This window comes from Hyperolius riggenbachi, chromosome 8 (assembly GCF_040937935.1).
Source record: "Hyperolius riggenbachi isolate aHypRig1 chromosome 8, aHypRig1.pri, whole genome shotgun sequence".
Lineage (NCBI taxonomy): Eukaryota > Metazoa > Chordata > Amphibia > Anura > Hyperoliidae > Hyperolius > Hyperolius riggenbachi.
Genome location: NC_090653.1, coordinates 60,053,109 through 60,071,591, shown reverse-complemented (window position 1 = coordinate 60,071,591; position 18,483 = coordinate 60,053,109). Strand labels below are relative to the sequence as shown.

The window sequence follows — 18,483 nt, the reverse complement described above, 5'->3', positions numbered from 1 at the left end:
CAAACCATGTACACAAATAAAAAGTCTGTTCCAGCTTCCAGAATGGCCCACAAAATAAATCCAAATACAGATTCAGATTGTTTTCTACAATATTTTTCTAAAATTTGCATCTGAGACCCCCAACACCAGCAGCACCTGCTGCTGTTTCAAGCATCTCCAAAAGGTCTTTTTTAAAAAATGATATGGTCCCACTAGTAACCATGACAGGCATCCCGAATTTGGTGGCAATAGCATGTTTTGAGGCTTTGCAGTTAACTTTAAAATTCAGCACTGCATTGGCTTCAATGCAAATTGTGAAAGTCGAACTAAACCGCAAAAACTGGCCAGAGACCCTGGACTGAAATTCAAACCTGGATCTCTGTGATTTTATGCATTGCTACTTTTCACCGTCAAAGCTGACTAGTTGGGTTTTAGTAAAATGAATCGGGCTTGGATCTTTGAGGACTGAAACACCACGGTCACAGATTCCACTAATGATCTGGTGCTAGGCCTGCCAGTTTTTTAAAGGACACCCGAAGTGACACGTGACATGATGAGATAGACATTAGTATGTACAGTGCCTAGCACACACATAACTATTCTGTGTTCCTATTTTTCTTTCTCTCCCTGAAAAAGTTAAATATCAGGTATGTAAGTGGCTGACTCAGTCCTGACTCAGACAGGAAGGGACTACAGTGTGACTTTTTTCCCCTTCTTATCTCTTTCCTGCTCTTAGAAGCCATTTTCTGGTAGGAAAGTGTTTTATAGTTGGAATGTCTTATCAGTGAGGGTGCTAGGCACTGTACATTCATATGTCTATCTCATCATGTCACATGTCACTTCGGGTATCCTTTAATTAACATTAACCATTGAAAAAAAATTAAAAAAACAAAGCAAGAACAAAAGACTAAGGGCCCATTTACACTTAATCAGTTGGTGTGCGTTAGTACGCGTTGGTACACGTTAGTGCGTGTTTTTTCCATAGTAGTGCATTGTGAAAAAGATTTCTGTTAAAATGCGTTAAGTGTGAAAGGTGCCATAAGAAAACATGGGCATTACTTACTTAAGCTCGCTGCATAACTATAACCAATAGTGTGATCCGATGTGGCTGCTTTTGACCCTGCTATCATTATACACCATTACTTAAGTAAGTGAAACTTTATGTGCACTTTTCAGTAATAAAAGGATAATGCACCTCTCTTCTTATTTTGATCCACAGCTACTCTGACACCACCCAGAAACAAGAACTACAACGTGGACTAAACCCATACACAAGCTAGCAACAACTTAAAGAGACTCTGAAGCGAGAATAAATCTCGCTTCAGAGCTCATAACGCCGATATCCCGCGGCTAAATGGGGGTCCCTTCACCCCCAACCCCCCCCCCCCCCTGCAAAATCAACGACCAACTTGGTCTTAAATTTTGCTCTTCCTGGAGGCAGGGCTAACAGCTGTAGCCCTGCCTCTCAGCGCGTCTATCAGACGCGCATCGCCGCCTCTCCCCCGCCCCTCTCAGTGAAGGAAGACTGAGAGGGGCGGGGGAGAGGCGGAGGTACGCGTCTGATAGATGCGCGGGAGGCAGGGCTGCGGTGGTTAGCCCTGCCCCAATGCGGAAGCGCTCCCCCACTGCACGGAGGGGATTTGGGGGATCAGGGACCCCCTGTTAAGCCGCGGTATAGCAGCGTTTTAGCAGGGGCACACATGCCCCTGCTATCTATGAGGTCTGAAGCGAGATTTATTCTCGCTTCAGACTCTCTTTAAAGAGGAACTCCAGTGAAAATAATGTAATAAAAAAAAGTGCTTCTTTTTTACAATAATTATGTATACATGATTTAGTCAGTGTTTGCCCATTGTAAAATCTTTTAAATCCCTGATTTATATTCTGACATTTATCACATGGTGACATTTTTACTGCTGGCAAGTGATGCAGCTGCTGCATGCTGTTTTGGCAGTTGGAAACAGCTGTAAACAGCTATTTCCCACAAGGCAACAAGGTTCACAGACAGGAAACTGCCAAAAGTACCTCTGTACTCAGAGCTTCTTGTGGGAAGGGTTTCACCACAATATCAGTCATACAGTGCCCCCTGATGGTCTGTTTGTGAAAAGAAATAGATTTCTCATGTAAAAGGGGGTATCAGCTACTGATTTGGATTAAGTTCAATTCTTGGTCGGAGTTTCTCTTTAAAGAGAACCTGAACTGAAAATAAAAAGTCAAAATAAACATACACAGGTCATACTTACCTCCCAGGTAGTCTGCTCATCAATCTCTTTCTCCTATCCTGCATCCTGTTTGTCCACTGTGATCGATGGAATTCTCTTTCCTCCATTTTGAAAATGGCTATTACCCCATAACAGCTTCCTGGTCAGCACACTGTTAAACTGTTATATCGCCCACTTGAGCCATAGGGAAACATGGACATTACCTTGCACATTCCGTTGTAACTGACAGCTGCTGATATATAACTGACAGCAACTGGTATATTTCAGTTCTGACAAAATCTTGTCAGAACTGGAAGGGATCACTGCAAGAAAAAAATGGTGAGCTTCTGAGAAGAACTGACGGCGAGGTAAGTATGTAATATTCATTTGCAGGTACATCATGTGTTTATTTTAAATAATTTTACTCAGTTCAGGTTCCCTTTAAAGAAGTGCAGGATACATTTAGTTTTCTATTCTAGTTAAGCGCTTCAGTGTTGCATCATATGCTTAGTAATCAGTGCCGAGGGTATAATGTTGGGACTCGGGAGCATAAAAGGTATGAACTCCCTCACCTGCTATATACTGTATATCTAATTACCAAGAAAGAAATGTTGCATACATAACAATACATAATCTGTGTATGCATAAATGCAAGGTATTGTATTAGCAACCTACAAGGGATAAACAGAAGTAGAAGAACAATGCTGACCCCTGGTGGTTAGAAAGAAGAAAGAAAAAACAGCTTCAATATTAGTAAAATAACAGCAACAATGCTAGTTGATAATATGAAGCTGAAAATGGATCACAAGTACAGTATATAACATGACTGAGGATTAACCACTTTATCGCCAAGGGTTTTTCCACTTCAATTTTCACATTGCAGCGCTGTTTCCATTCATCTGCCAATAACTTTATCAGTACTTATCACACTGAAATGATCTATACATTGTTTTTCTCGCCACTAATTAGGTTTTCTTTGGGTGTACTACCCAAAGAAAACCTAATTGGTGGCCAGAAAAACAATGTATAGATAATTTCAGTGTGATAAGTTTTGTGCTAATGATTTTATTCTATCTGCATTTTAATGGGAATAATAAGAAAAAATGGGGGAAAAAAATCATTATTTAGTATAGTTTTTGGCCATTATAGTTTTAAAATAAAACATTCTACTGTGGAGAAACAAATCCCTCATTTAAAATATTCCACTAGTACAATGTATGGCGCCTATATTTTATTTGGAAATAAAGATGCATTTTTTCAGTTTTACGTCCATCACTAATTACAAGCCAATAATTTTAAAAATAACAGTAATATACCCCCTTGACATACATATTAAAAAATGTCAGTCCCTAAGGTAACGATTTTTGTATTTATTGCATTTTTTTTAATGCAAAACGTTTCTTTTGGGTACTATGGGAGAATGTGGGAGAGAAGGAATTAATTTTAAATGTAAGAGTGGGTCTTTTTTTTAAATAAATGTATGTAGGTGTAATTTTACTATTTATATTTCCTATTAGCGTACTATAAGTACGTGAACAGAAAGTACTTCGGTAGATTACAATGACTGCAGGCATCTCATTGATGATGGCGATCATTGACACCATTGGACTTAGATTAATGAACGGGAATTGCGTTCCCATTTATTCATCTCCCCTCTAACAATCAGGGGTGAGAACGAGTGTGAGCATGAGTGAGCATGAGTGAGCAAGAGTGTATGGCGGCAAGGGACAAGTATCTATGTCCCTGCGAGGTGCAGTGGTGTTTTGCAGGGATGTAAATACTTGCCTTGGGGAAGTAAAGTGGTTAAACATTGATGAATCTGTAATTATAAAATAAAAAAATATTACAGGGAACATTTTTTTCAGTTCTCTACATCTGAAGCGGCATCTTCGTTTCCTCTTTTATTGTTTACATTGTTCCATTGCTGAGCTGTCCAGGAATAGATTTAAATTACTGTAGTTAAAGTAGTTACAAATGTAGTAAATGGTTACTTTATTATACTGGTTTCAGCATCAAAAATAGCTGTATATGGCTGTGTAACCTCAACCTCCCAGTGGTGTTTAACCTACACTGTTTAGATATGCAGAATTCTCTTCCTAGAGCATTCTGGTAGACCAGATATTGTTTCTACTTGCTTTGGAACACAAACTAAAAAAAATTTCTGCAATGATGCACCTACCAGCATTAAGGAGAGGACATATTTTATAATAGGCAAACACTAACTAAATAATTTAAAAGATAATATTGTCAAAAATAAGTTCATATTATTTACTGAGCTATATTCAGGAAAGTTCTTCTTTAAAGGACAACTGAAAAGAGGATAATATGGAAGCTGCCATATGTATTTCCTGTTAAACATTTGGCTGCAGTAGTGTTGGAATAACACCAGAAACAAGCATGCAGCTAATCTGTCAGATCTGACAATAATGTCAGAAACACCTGATCTGCTGCATGCTTCTTCAGGGTCAATGGCTGAGGCAGGGAACACACTACATTCGTTTTTGCGCATTTTGCCTCGAACGGCAAAACGCACACGATTTTAAAGGCTATTGAAATTGATAACCTAGCTCAGGAAACGCTGCGCCGCATGCGTTTGTGCGCGTTTGCGTTCTTTTCCGCATTTTGTACCCGCACAGTTTTCTGCTTTTTCCCGCACATTGCATGGCACTACATGCCATGCAATCGCATAAACGCGGAAACGCACGCGGGAAAACGCATGCATTAGACGCGACCGCAAAACCCAACGGAAACCTGGGAAACGCAGGGGAAAACGGCCCTGCAAGTGTGTTCCCTGCCTAAAAGTATTAGAGGCAGACGATTAGCAGGATAGCCAGGCAACCAGTATTGCTTAAAAGGAAATAAATATGGCAGTCTCTATATGCCTCTCACTTCAGCTGTCCTTTAATGGATAGTGCTTGTACCAATTTTTTGCTTTTTTTAACCAGGTTCTTTTTCCAATTTGTGTAGCATATTTGGATACCCATTATTTTTACTTTATTTTTTTGCTTCCAAAATTGAGTTTTTGAACAAGTCAAAAAGTGAATGGAAAAACAACTTTAAAAACATTTTTGATAAAAATAATCAGCACAAGAAAGAGGATGTCATAGAGGTTTTCAAAAAGTTATGTTTAGAAACCAAGGATACGTATGATGAGTATGACAAACATTGTGGAAGATCGATAGAGCTGAGGACTATGTAAGGGAGGTCATCCATCCCAGAGGCCTCAGGGTTCAAATTTTCCCTTCATGTGACATCAATAGCCAAGAAAAAAAAAGAAACCTGGGAAGAATATTCATCGAGCTGCTCAATGACTAATAGAAATATGCTGAAGGCACACAATAGGGCCCTGTTACATAATTTAACCTCCTTGCCGGTTGTCCCGAGCTCAGCTCGGGGTAACCTGCGCAGGAGGATTTCTCAGGCCCCGCTGGACCGATTTGCATAAGTTTTTTTTCCTACACGCAGCTAGCACTTTGCCGCTACCCGCCGATTCGCAGCTGCCCACCGCGCCGAGCCGCCCCCCCCCCAGACCCCTGCGCAGCCTGGCCAATCAGTGCCAGGCAGCGCTGAGGGGTGGATCGGGATTCCCTCTGACGCCATGGCGACCGGAAAAGCCTAGCAGGAAATCCCATTCTGCACGGGATTTCCTGCTTACTCTGATTGCCGGAGGCGATCGGAGTGGGTGGGGGGATGCCGCCGCTCAGCGGCTATCATGTAGCGAGCCCTGGGCTCGCTACATGATTTAAAAAAAAATAAAATAAAAAAAGTGCTGTGCTGCCCCCTTGCCGGCGGGAATTGGACCGGCAAGGGGCTTAAATACACAGACTGGAACACAGGACTGGGAGGAAGGCGAGGAACATGTAAGGGGACAGGGAGCTGGAAAAAGCCCCAGGTAAGTAAAATCAAGCTTATTTTCCCAAATCTCAGGTTTACTTTAAAGAGACTCTGTACCAAAAAAAAGTTCCCCTGGTGGAATCCTATCGAGGCTTCCCCTGTCCTCCTCCATCCCACGGCGGTCTTGCTGCAGCCCACGGAACGCAAAGCTGACAATTTGTCAGGCTGTGCAATATTTATCTTTTCTGGCTCCAACGGGGCACTGTTGCGGCTCTCTACTCGGAAATAGACGGAAATAGCCGATCTATGTCGGGTCTGCTTTACTACGCAGGCGCAGGAGACTTGCGCCTGCGCAGTAGAGCTGTCCGACAGTGAACAGCTATTTCCGCCTATATCCGAGTGGAGAGCCGATACTCCACCTGCACTGGAGCTGGGAAGGTAAATATTTACATCCCTGCTGTTTGAAGGGGCACAGCGAGACCGCCGTGGGACACAGGAGGACGGGGGAAGCCTTGATAGGATCCGGAGGCTTCCCCCTACTGAGATGAGTACCCCCCAGGGGAACTTTTTTTGTTACATAGTTTCTTTATGCCTTTCTAATGGTGCTCATACATGGTACAATTCTTTCATTTTTTTTTCCGATTAGATAATTTTGTTGGATTATTCCATTAGATCAAATATAAAGATTTTTCCAAGATGTCCGATTGGATTTTTATTGAAAAAAATTGGATAATCGTTCATTTTTTTCTTGATCAAAAAAATATTATTTTTGACTTCGATTTGTTCATTTTGGAAATTTGAACGGTTTTATTGTACCGTGTATGGTCACTATAAGCATAAAGTGGTACATTGTTTATGGCTTTACATTTACAAGTACTAATATCATAAGACAGCCAGGGAGAGGCTTCCTCAGTATAGGTAGGCAGAGAATGCCCCCAGTATAGGTGGCCAGAAAGTGCCTCCCCACTATAGGTAGCCAGACAGTGCTCCTCAGTATAGGTAGCCAGAAAGTCCCCCCCCCCCCAATATAGGTAGCCAGAGTGTGCCCCCCACTTCAGTATATGTAGTCAGACAGGGTGTCCTCATCCCCTATGCAGCGTGCACAGCAGAGCGGTATATAATTCACCTCTCCAGGATTAGGCAGGCATGTGCGACCCATCTTAATCATATCCTCCTGGGCGTTCTGAGAATGGCTTCTGCTGTCATGTAACAGACGGCACTCTCACCTTAAAGGTGGAGCACCTAGGAGGAGACAATGGAGACGGGTTGTGTGTGGCTGGAACCTGGGGAGGTGAGTTGTATACTGCTCTGCTGTGCTCTCTGCATATGCCTAGCCCACTGGTATCTACAAGTGTAGACACTTTTGGCACTTGTAATTCACCACGAGCCAAATCTAAAGTTTACATAAAAGTATCCATGTTGGCCACTTATTAAAAATGAAGAGAAATTGCTCCTTTGAAGATTTTGTCCTTGAAGCGAATAAACTAGACAGGCGTTTTCACGACAGTGGCTACCCCAGACATGTCATCAGAAAAGCAAGGCCCAGAGTAAATAGAGCTTCAAGAGATAGTCTATTCTCTGGCCACCCCCAAGAGTGAAGATACATTACTGTACAAATCACAAAATTCTGACTGATCAATAGATACAGTACACAGGAATATCCCTGGGAGGGACTGAATACTAAAACTTATCCTTTAATAGTAAGTTTAAAATCAAATGAAAATGCTGTCATATATGAGATAGACAAATGCCCTTAGACTGCATTGGAAACCATTATAAGGTAAGTATTATATTAGGGAAGACCCATTCCAATCGCAGTGCCGTATCATATGGCTTTCTGCATAATGAGTGCATAATGTCAAACTGCAAAAAAAAAACAAAAAAAACGATTTGCTCGTTTTTTTGAGAAATAGATTTCTGCCAGAGTACCAGCAATTGACTGATCAGGAAAATCAATGCGTACATGGCCAGCTTTACGTAGCAATAACAATTTATTCTACATTTTCATGAAAAACTGTTATGAAGGATTGCACATTTTTGTAGGTGAAATACCTCATGAGGTATTTTCCTCTTTTTTTTTAGCAATTCTGAAAGATTTTTCTCCATTTCCAAACATGAGGTAAAACATGAGGTAAATGCATAAAGTGAGGTAAAACATGAGGTATTTCCGGGATAAGCATGCAGTAAACAAATAATAGTAGTTTTTAATTGTCTTCCATAAGTTAGGATAGTCTTTGGAAGATTTATTTTTTTTGGGAGGGAAGGTGTATTTGATTATGTAGCAACCTATGAAAAGTATATTTATAGGCATCCCTTATAAAACAAATCCAGTAAATATTTGGAGTTATTTCTACTATTCTTCTCTATTACACAGCCTGAATAGGAACGACACTAAAACAGCAAAGGGAACTCCACTAAAAACTGCAAAATGCATGCAAATTGAGTTTACCTTCAGGTACAGGCAGGTCTTAAGGTTCATACACACCTACCAACTATCTGTCCAACTATCTGCCAAACTTGCCTGTTAAGCCCCATACAACTTTTGTCATGAAACAAGTTAAAACAACAACAAAAAAGTATTTTGCTATTGTTCAAATACAGTAGCTGATAAGACTGATAAGAAGTCAATCCAACTGTTGGATTGACGTCTTATCAGTCTTATCAGCTTTTTGAACAATAGCAAAATACTATTTTTTACTTGTTTTAACTTGTTTCACAACAAAAGCTGTTTGACAATTGTGCTCTGTGCTGCATAAAAGACTGCTGTTGAGCGTGTAAATAGGGCTTAACAGACAAGTTTGGCAGATAGTTGGACAGATAGTTGGTAGGTATGTATGAAGTTGAACCTTTAAACTGCTAAATTATGTGCTAATATGCCCCCTAATTTCCATAAGAATATCTATTTTCAGTAAATTACCTCATAAATTACCTCATAATTTACCTCATGAGGTAAAACATGACCAAAACCTACCAGAATTGCTAAATGTCATTACCTCATGAGGTAAATTACCTCACATGAGGTAATTTGTTTGATAACCCTACCAGAATTGAGGCCGTTCTGTGCATGGGATGACTCTGGCAGTGCAAAGGATCACCCTTTATCATGATTTTCATAAGTCAGGTTTCTGGTGTAGTTGATAATATTTTATATATTCTCTGTGTTTACAGAGTCTGTAATATTGTTTAATGTTTTTTTTTTTTTTTTTTTGTCACAAATGCCATAAAATGGATAATTCTACTTGTACGAAACTGAAACATATATACTGTACATACATTCACTACATCCATATGCAGCTTTTGAAAGTGAGATAAAGATATTAAGTAGCAGTAGGGTATTGTACCATGTTAGCCATCAGTAAAAGCAAGAAGTTTTAAATCAGGATGATACCATTTATTGGCTAACTAAAAAGAATAAGAATAAGCAAGTTTTCGGCCTTGCAGCCTTCATCGGGCTTAAATCCTGTTTGCTTGCAGGCTGATGGTACAGACAGCTATATACATGCAACATCACAAGGGAAAACACAGATTTTTTTCAAGCATAAATACATGTCATTAAGATGTTTTAAGTGAAATAGAACATCTAAATAGAGTAGGAGGTTGTTAGCTGAGATAAGAATCCTTGTTTACACCACACTCACAGACCTGGGAGTTGGACTGACACAGAGGTATTGTAAATTCTGAATTTCAATGCGGAACAGAGGCACCAGCAGGATAAAAATTCTTAAAACCTTTAAAAATGCTTAGAGGAAGTGGTGGACTTGCCTCACAAAAGCAGACAAGAGATCATGTTTTCATATAAATTAACACATTTATTATATGGTACCCCAGACAGAAATGCAACGCGTTTCGCAGTGAGGCGCTAATTTCGTTACTACAGATATCCTGTTGTCCCCAATTTTGCCTGATGAAGCGGGCTTGACCTGCGAAACACGTTGCATTTCTGTCTGGGGTACCATATAATAAATGTGTTAATTTATATGAAATCATGATCTCTTGTCTGCTTTTGTGAGGCAAGTCCACCACTTCCACCACCACGCCTCTGTTCCGCATTGAAATACATTGTGTCCAATCCTGGTGGGGGGGAGTGCTACCTCTATCTTGATTCCTTTCTACAGAGAGCGACTTCTTAGCCCTGAGTGAGGACAGGCCTAATCTCCTCACCTGCCTTTATAGTGGTTGCCTGAATGGTAACCCTTGTGTGATAAACAGCGGAAAAGCCGCCACATGTTCTGCCAGCAAGGCGGCTGATTCCGCGTCTGTTGCGGCGGTTTGTCCGCGTCAGCAGGCGTCTGGTTTGTCTGGAGCTGGTGGTGCCCATGGGCAGAGTGGCGTGGGGGCCGCCGCATGTTCTGACGGCAAAGCGGCAGATTCCGCGTCCAGTGCGGCGGATTCCCTGCAACAACATGAGTCTGGGTTAGCTGGACCTAGTAGTGCACACAGATGGAGAGCTAAGCGCGCGCCGCTAGACAGGCTCTTTATACCAATAGGAGGAAGATCAGCTGATCGGGATGGTCAGCTGATTCCTGCTCGGCTATTGATTGGTTGATGGGAGCTGGGCGGCGCTGGGGGGTGCTTTACTATATATATCTCTTGCTGTTCAGTTGCTGGTTGTCTGGCCTTGCGAATGCTTATGTGTTAGCACTCAGACCTTAGTCAGATCTTCCAGTGTGGTGGAACCAGGATGACCTGGTAATCCACACTTAGCCAGTTATTGTATATCATCTGTGTTATTCTCTAGCATAGTTCCAGGGTGTTGAGATCACGGCCCTCACACCCCAGACTAGGAATACTGTATATCATCTGTGTTATTCTCTAGCATAGTTCCAGGGTGTTGAGATCACGGCCCTCACACCTCAGACTAGGAATACTGTATATCATCTGTGTTATTCTCTAGCATAGTTCCAGGGTGTTGAGATCACGGCCCTCACACCCCAGACTAGGAATACTGTATACCATCTGTGTTATTCTCTAGCATAGTTCCAGGATGTTGAGATCACGGCCCTAACACCCCAGACTAGGAATATTGTATATCATCTGTGTTATTCTCTAGAATAGTTCCAGGGTGTTGAGATCACGGACCTCACACCTCAGACTAGGCCTTGTTCTGATATCTGCTATGACCTGTAGCTTTCCTGACTATTCTTCTGATCTCTGATTTGGTACTTTGCATATCTGATACTCTGTTGCCGACCCGGCCTGTCTGACCTTCTGGCTGTCACCCTCCGCAGGGTGTCCAGCCTTTCCGCAGGGGTCCCCTGCTCTTCCAAGGGGACACTGCTCCTTATCAGTCAGGGACTCCCTCTCCAGGTGTCCTTGACTGCAGTAGAGTCTTCTCTACTTATTGGACCACCTGCTACCCCGGTGGTCCAAAGCTTACTGTTGCACCAAAACACTTACACATTCAGGTGTCTAGAGGTTAGACATATTTGATTATTGGCGATTCTGCAGATCCCCAATAATCAGGTATATCTGTATTCTTGGGGATACTGCAGATCGCCAAAAATCAGATTCTCTCTCTGGTTGCTGACACCTATCGTTACACCTTGTTTGTGAGTATAATCATCCTCACTTAACCATTTAACCAATTATCATAACATACTACACCATATTGGGCTCTCGGTTTTCTCTTTTATATTGTACATTCTGAGTTCACAAGTTTAGCTATATAAGCTGAGAAAGACCTTAAATATCATCAGCTTCATACCAATATAAAAAGTTTTTGTCCTTATTCAAGCCATTGTCCACTGCTTTGAACCAATTTATACATTTTGTTTCTGCTATTAATCAATCATTTGACATTTTGAAGCCACCCTTCAAGGCAATGACACGTTTACATGCTGTAAATTGGTTCAAAGCAGTGGACAAAGGCTTGAATAAGGTCAAAAACTATTTATATTGGTGTAAAGTTGATGATATTTAAACTCTTTCTCAGCCTATATAGCTAAACTTGTGAACTCAGAATTTACGATACCTCTGTGTCAGTTCAACTCCCAGGTCTGTGAGCATGGTGTAAACAAGGATTCTTAACTCAGCTGACAACCTCCCACTCTATTCAGATGTTCTGTTTCACTTAAGGCATCTTATGACATGTATTTATGCTTGAAAAAAATCTATGTTTTCCCTTGTGATGTTGCATGTATAAAGCTGTCTGTACCATCAGCCTGCAAGCAAACAGGATTTAAGCCCGACGAAGGCTGCAAGGCCGAAAGCTTGCTTATTCTTATTCTTTTTAGTTAGCTAATAAATGGTATCATCCTGATTTAAAACGTCTTGCTTATAAAAATATTAAGAAAGGGGTAGAGTATAGTTACCCCACCAACATGGATAAGAGATCTTTTGATACAAGCACATTTTGGCATCAATTTCTTGATTTAAATTCGTATTTTTTTCAGGCAAGAATTTGTCCACCTCCACTTTACCCTTGCCCATAGACACCCATGATAAAATATATTGCAAACCTTGATGTATTTGTGGACTTTTAATGGTTACTGAATCTGTAGCAGATTTACTTAAAGGAATACTATTGATACCTAAGTGTTCTAAAATGACAATGTACAAATAATGTCTAAGTAGCTGTGTAAACATTTTCCTACTTTTCATGTTAAATATCAGAGGCAAAAGCTGTAATTTATTGAGGGTAGGATTTAGCTATATTGGGACAAATCCATTTCAGAAGGGGTGTCTGCTTCAATGCACAGCCAGAGTTGCATATACAGAAAGCAAATATCAAACATATCAAACTCTGAAAGCAAAAAAATATGAAAAAGCTGTGAGAATTAGTTACATTTCCTCTGCTCTCTTCAGACACTTCAGTCAGAAACAGAGCTCCCAACAGCTGCAGCTCCTGTGTCCTGTCTCTCTCTGTCACACACAGAGCTACACACAGAGTTAACTGATCAAGTGTGAGGGGAATTTCCCCTCTCCTCATGACTCAGTCAGCCGTCAGTTTTGGCGTCATTAAACTTTGAATGTATTTTGCTAACAGTAAACAAAGAAGTTGCTACTAAAATGTATTCACCAGTACTTAGCAGCACTTCCCAAACAATTCCTGTGTCAATTGAAAAAAATATGTGAATCGATAGTATTCCTTTAAACGGACCCTAAACAGTGAAAAAAGTGGAATCTGAACTTACCTGGGGCTTTCTCCAGCTTCCCCCCTCCCCGTAGACCGCGAGGTCCCTTGACATCCTCTGGGTCCCCTCCATGGTCCCACTGGTGGCTTCATTAATGCCGGTCACCGTAAGCATCTTGTGCATGCATGGTTCTCGTAAGATTGAAGCATGCTTGTGCAGGATTCTTATGGCGATGGGCACATGATTGCACCGGGTGCGTGGACAGGCTGGCATGTGCGACTTCAGCGGGACCACGGAGAGGACCAGGGGCTAAGGGTGTGTGTGCATACTATATCTTCTTCCGGCAGCAGGACAGGTCCTACTTACTCATGTGTTCAGTGTAGCTGCCATCCAGCTTCTCACCTTGCCGCTTCCGATGCATGTCACATGACATACAGTATTAGGAGCAGCAAGGTGATAGGCTGCACAGCACGTCTACACTGAGCAGAGGACTGAGGAGAACCTATCCCACCATCAGAAGCAGGTAAACTATAAAGTTCCGCTACCATGCTACTCTGAAATATCTGTGGGGGAAGGGAGGGGAGTTGATTTAATCACCCCAGATGGGTGTGGTGGGATTGGCCCAGCCTGCCTGCAGAAATTTGCCTATGGGGGCCATCATATTTAAATTATGCCCTGACCAAACGAATACATTTCCTGATCTTCTCCATTGTCAGTACTGGAGATACTTACCTAACATATCTCCTTGTTGTAATACCACAACAATTGTTTCACAATCAAGTCCATGCTGAGTTCAATAGTTTCACAATCAACTACTTAGAAGTTAAAAGCTTCTTGCTGTGCTCATTATCTCATATAGAGATGGTTAGAAATTCCCATTTCCCAATTCCGATTCCACGGAAATTCCAATTTCTGCCACTGCCAATTTCTGATTTTCTGTTTTTATGTTTGTTCTGATTTCCAAGGAGTATTTTACTTGTAATTTTTTTGTATCAGAGAATAAAAAAAAAATCAAGATTAGAAAAAATGGTAAATCTGCCTTGTGACTGGTCTAAAATTACCATGGTAATCTGATTTTTGCGGAAACATTCTGAATTCTCTGATTGGTCCAACGCTTTTGAGTTCTGTGATTGGGCTAAAATTACAGAGTTGTGGCAAACAGGATTTCCACAGAAGTCCAATTTCCTGTTTACTATTTGTGATCAGAAATGCCAATTTCCAACCGGAAATGCGGAAAATTCTATTACGTGAAATCTAAATGATTGAACATCCCTAATCTCATGTTTAGAATTTCCGTTGCTTACCTGTTCGGCAGCTCAATGACTTAATGTTTGTCACAGAGCAAAATAAAAATAAAAATTGCACAGAACTACACATACGAAAGAGAACTCTACACATACAAGACACTTAAAGAGACACTGAAGCGAAAAAAAAATATGATATAATGAATTGGTTGTGTACTATGAATAATTACTAGAAGATTAGCAGCAAAGAAAATATTCTCATACTTTTATTTTCAGGTATATAGTGTTTTTTCTAACATTGCATTATTCTATAATATGTGCAGATTACACAACACTCAGCATTCAAAATGATTCTTTCAGAGCAGTCTGTGAAGTAATGACATCTCCTCTGGCAGAGGAAAAGTAAATAGTCCAGAAACAGTTGAGATAATAAAAGTCAGATAACAGCCCTCTCCACGACTAACTTAGTCGGAGAGCTTAATGGCTTGTTTGCATAGAGATAACAACTGGAGTTTCTCAACTCTTCCTGTACTGGAAATAAGTAGACTGATGTATCTGATCTTAATGTTTTATTTCTTAGCTGTACTACACATACAAATCATAATATCATAATTTTTTTTTCGCTTCAGTGTCTCTTTAAGAGTCAAAAATGATCTAAATGGGATGATTTTTAAAAACATGTTTAGATATATTTAACCTCCTCTTTAAAGCGGATTTTACATCTTTATTTTTCAGGCTGTAGATGAGAGGGTTTAATATGGGTACAACTGTAGTGTTAAACAAGGAAGAAAGTTTATTAGTCTCCAGCGCAATGTAATCAATTGGTCTGAAGTACTGATAAGCCAAGGTGGCGTAAAGAAGGGTGATAACCGTGAGATGTGAGGAGCAAGTGTAGAAGGCTTTCCGTCTGCCAATGCTGGAACTAATTCTTAGGATGGTTCTGATAATGAAAACATAGGATATAAAGGTAAGCATGCATGGAACAAAAGCAGACAGGAAAACTCCCTCAATCATCACATAAAGCTGCAGAGAAGAAATATCACTGCAGGAAACCTTCATCAATGGCACAAGGTCACAGAAGAAATGGTTGATCTCGGATGATGAGTAACAAGTGAAGGAGGATATTTTTAAAAGGCAAGGCATGATGTCCAAGAGTCCCACAACCCAACAAATCCCAGCCAGGCCACAACACACTCTGTCCGTCATGACTGTACGATAACGCAAGGGGTTACAGATGGCCACGTAGCGGTCAAAGCCCATGGCTGTCAAAATTAAAACTTCAGCACAAGTGAAAGATAAGAAGAAAAACATCTGCAGTAAACAACTGACATACGAAACCAGTTTATCGCCCGTCATAAATGTTAGAAGGGCCTTATGAAGAGTAATTGTAGAACAAGAGATGTCAAGGACAGACAAGTTGGCCAGAAAGAAGTACATTGGAGTGTGAAGTTGATGATCTGTACAGATCAGCAAGAGAATGGTCATGTTACCTCCTAAAGTGGTGAGAAAAATTAGCAAAACCAACAAAAAAATTGGAAGCTGTAATTCTGGGACATCAGAAATTCCTTTAATAATGAAATATTTGATGAATGTTTTGTTGCCTTGATCCATTCTCTGTTGTCTTTAAAAGAATGTGCAGTTATTTTTCACTGTTTTTCTTAGGTATTAGACATGTTAAAAAAATGTGTTTTTACAGGTTTTCATCTGTGACATTCAAGCCCATACACAATTCACCTTTTTCTTCTCAGTTTTCTGATAATTTTTCATCTTCTCTTTAAAATAATTTTTTGGCATTTCACAATTAAAAAAGTACCAAAAGTAGTAGAAAACGTACTATCACATAGATTTTTTGCATTTTCTTGCTTGCTGGGGGGCTAAGACATTTTATTGTCAAGATGTGAAAATAGCAACATGGAGAAACCAAGGAGGAAAACTGAATTGCATATGGGCCATGAAATATTACAAATTGCGCAAAAGGTGGATCAGCGCATCACCAGGCCGCCTCCGAATGGCCTCGAATCAGAGGTTCGCTGAGCCCCCCCAGAAACTGCAAACGCACCTTGAACCCAAACTGAAGCTCTGCATATACACCAAAAGCAAAGCTGATAAGTGGGAGCAGCTGACCAAAAATGATTTAAATTAGTACATGGCAAGGAAATGAACAGCGCTACTTAAAAACAGACAAGTGCCTACCTGCAAAAGAGTGCAAGCCCCGCTTGTGGGATAAAATACACACCTAGCATACACATGACCTGTCTACCAATGGAGGATGTTGGTTTCCGTAACAGCTTGCATGCAACCTATTAAGTACTCGTCCCTCCCACTGCGAAGAAGTCAATGCTCCATGGGAGGGGACCTAACACTAACTAAATCCTAACCTATGTATATGCATAGCCTAGGTGCGGCTAATCAAGTAAATTCGAATATTGACAATTGCGCAAGGGTGGATCAGCGCATCACCAGGCCGCCTCCGAATGGCCTCGAATCAGAGGTGCACTGAGCCCCCCCAGAAACTGCAAACGCACCTTGAACCCAAACGGAAGCTCTGCATATACACCAAAAGCAAAGCTGATAAGTGGGAGCAGCGGACCAAAAATGAATTAAATTAGTACATGGCAAGGAAATGAACAGTGCTACTTAAAAACAGACAAGTGCCTACCTGCAAAAGAGTGCAAGCCCCACTTGTGGGATAAAATACACACCTAGCATACACATGACCTGTCTACCACTGGAGGATGTTGGTTTCCATAACAGCTTGCATGCAACCTATTAAGTACTTGTCCCTCCCACTGCGAAGATGTAGAAGCTTTCCAGAGGCGCCAATAGAATAAAAGTCACTTAAACGAGCTTAAAACCGATGGGGCAGTAGTGGGCTTATCCCATCCATGCAGACAAAGCAAACAAAGGAAGGACTGTGGCATCAACAGTCAAACAACAATTTTATTTATACTCCACAGTAAAAATAGGCAACGCGTTTCACGGGCTCAATCCCGCTTCATCAGGCCAATCAAAAAGGAGCATACAGCTGAAAACAAAGTGTCAGAGGACATAGTGTAAGGCAGGTTTTGTGAGTATCACTCATGTTCACAAACAATTCAATGTCAAAACATAACTATATGAACATCAAAACATATTCAGAGGTACTTATTATGCAACACTCTTAAATCATGCAATTCTATGCAAAGTGATTTTATGCAGAACATTTTCATGTAGAAAACTCCGGATTTAGACTATTAGCTCTACTGGCCACTGTATTCCTTTTGCTTTTCATGCAACAGTTATAAATAGAGGTACATTTGATCAGGTGAAATAAATGCATGTAAATTAATATGTTCCTTAATGGGATCAAGTGGTATATAATAATAAATGGGAGCTACCTGTTGATTCAGTATTGGGTCTAATTTAAAGAAAGATGGGGGAGGGCAAAACGTGTCACCAAGAGAGGTAAAAAACGTATTTGCAGCTAAAAGGACAAAGAGTAAAAATATATAGAGTAAAAATATGGAGTAAAAGTACAGAACAAAAATATAAAGTAAAAAATATATATATATACATATTATTATCTATACAATATAGGGCAAACATATGTATTATTACCAGGGTGAGGACGAGGTCAATCAAAGTATAATAGTACTAGAAATGGTAGTGATAATGATCTCTGTTAAACAATAAAACAATAGAACAATAAGACAATCAAACAACAGACCAGCGTTGCCTGAACACTGGCTTACCTTAACAGCATCAAAACCACACTGAGCGCCTCTGTAATCACATAGAATGCTCCAGTGTCTTAAGAAGGGGGAGTGTAAGCTTTTCCACCAATCAGCAACTGCCATGTGGAACGTATGATGTCATTGCTGTGGGGCGGAGTAGAGATGAAAAAGTACCAAGTGTGAAAACTTACACACTGGCATGATGGCTGCTGCCTATAGCGGCTAGATAGTGTAGTGGTCAAAGGCTCTGCCTCCGACACAGGCAACCCAGGTTCAAATCCCGGCACAGCAAGCCAGCACCTAATTTAGTTTTTGGACATCAGTATTAATGTGGTAAACAAACATTTTGCAGAGTGAGGGAGATAACGTGGTAATAAAAAGTTTATAAAAAGTTTATTAAAAAATGTGTAAATAATATATATATATATATATATATATATAT

General features: G+C 40.6%; 1 protein-coding gene across 1 annotated transcript; it reads right to left on the bottom strand.

Annotated features, from left to right (window-relative positions):
* Positions 1-14,982: 14,982 nt before the first annotated feature.
* LOC137527343 (olfactory receptor 8A1-like) lies at positions 14,983-15,939 on the bottom strand. Its single transcript, XM_068247852.1, has one exon. The coding sequence runs from the start codon at positions 15,937-15,939 to the stop codon at positions 14,983-14,985; it is 957 nt and encodes a 318-aa protein (XP_068103953.1).
* Positions 15,940-18,483: the final 2,544 nt, after the last annotated feature.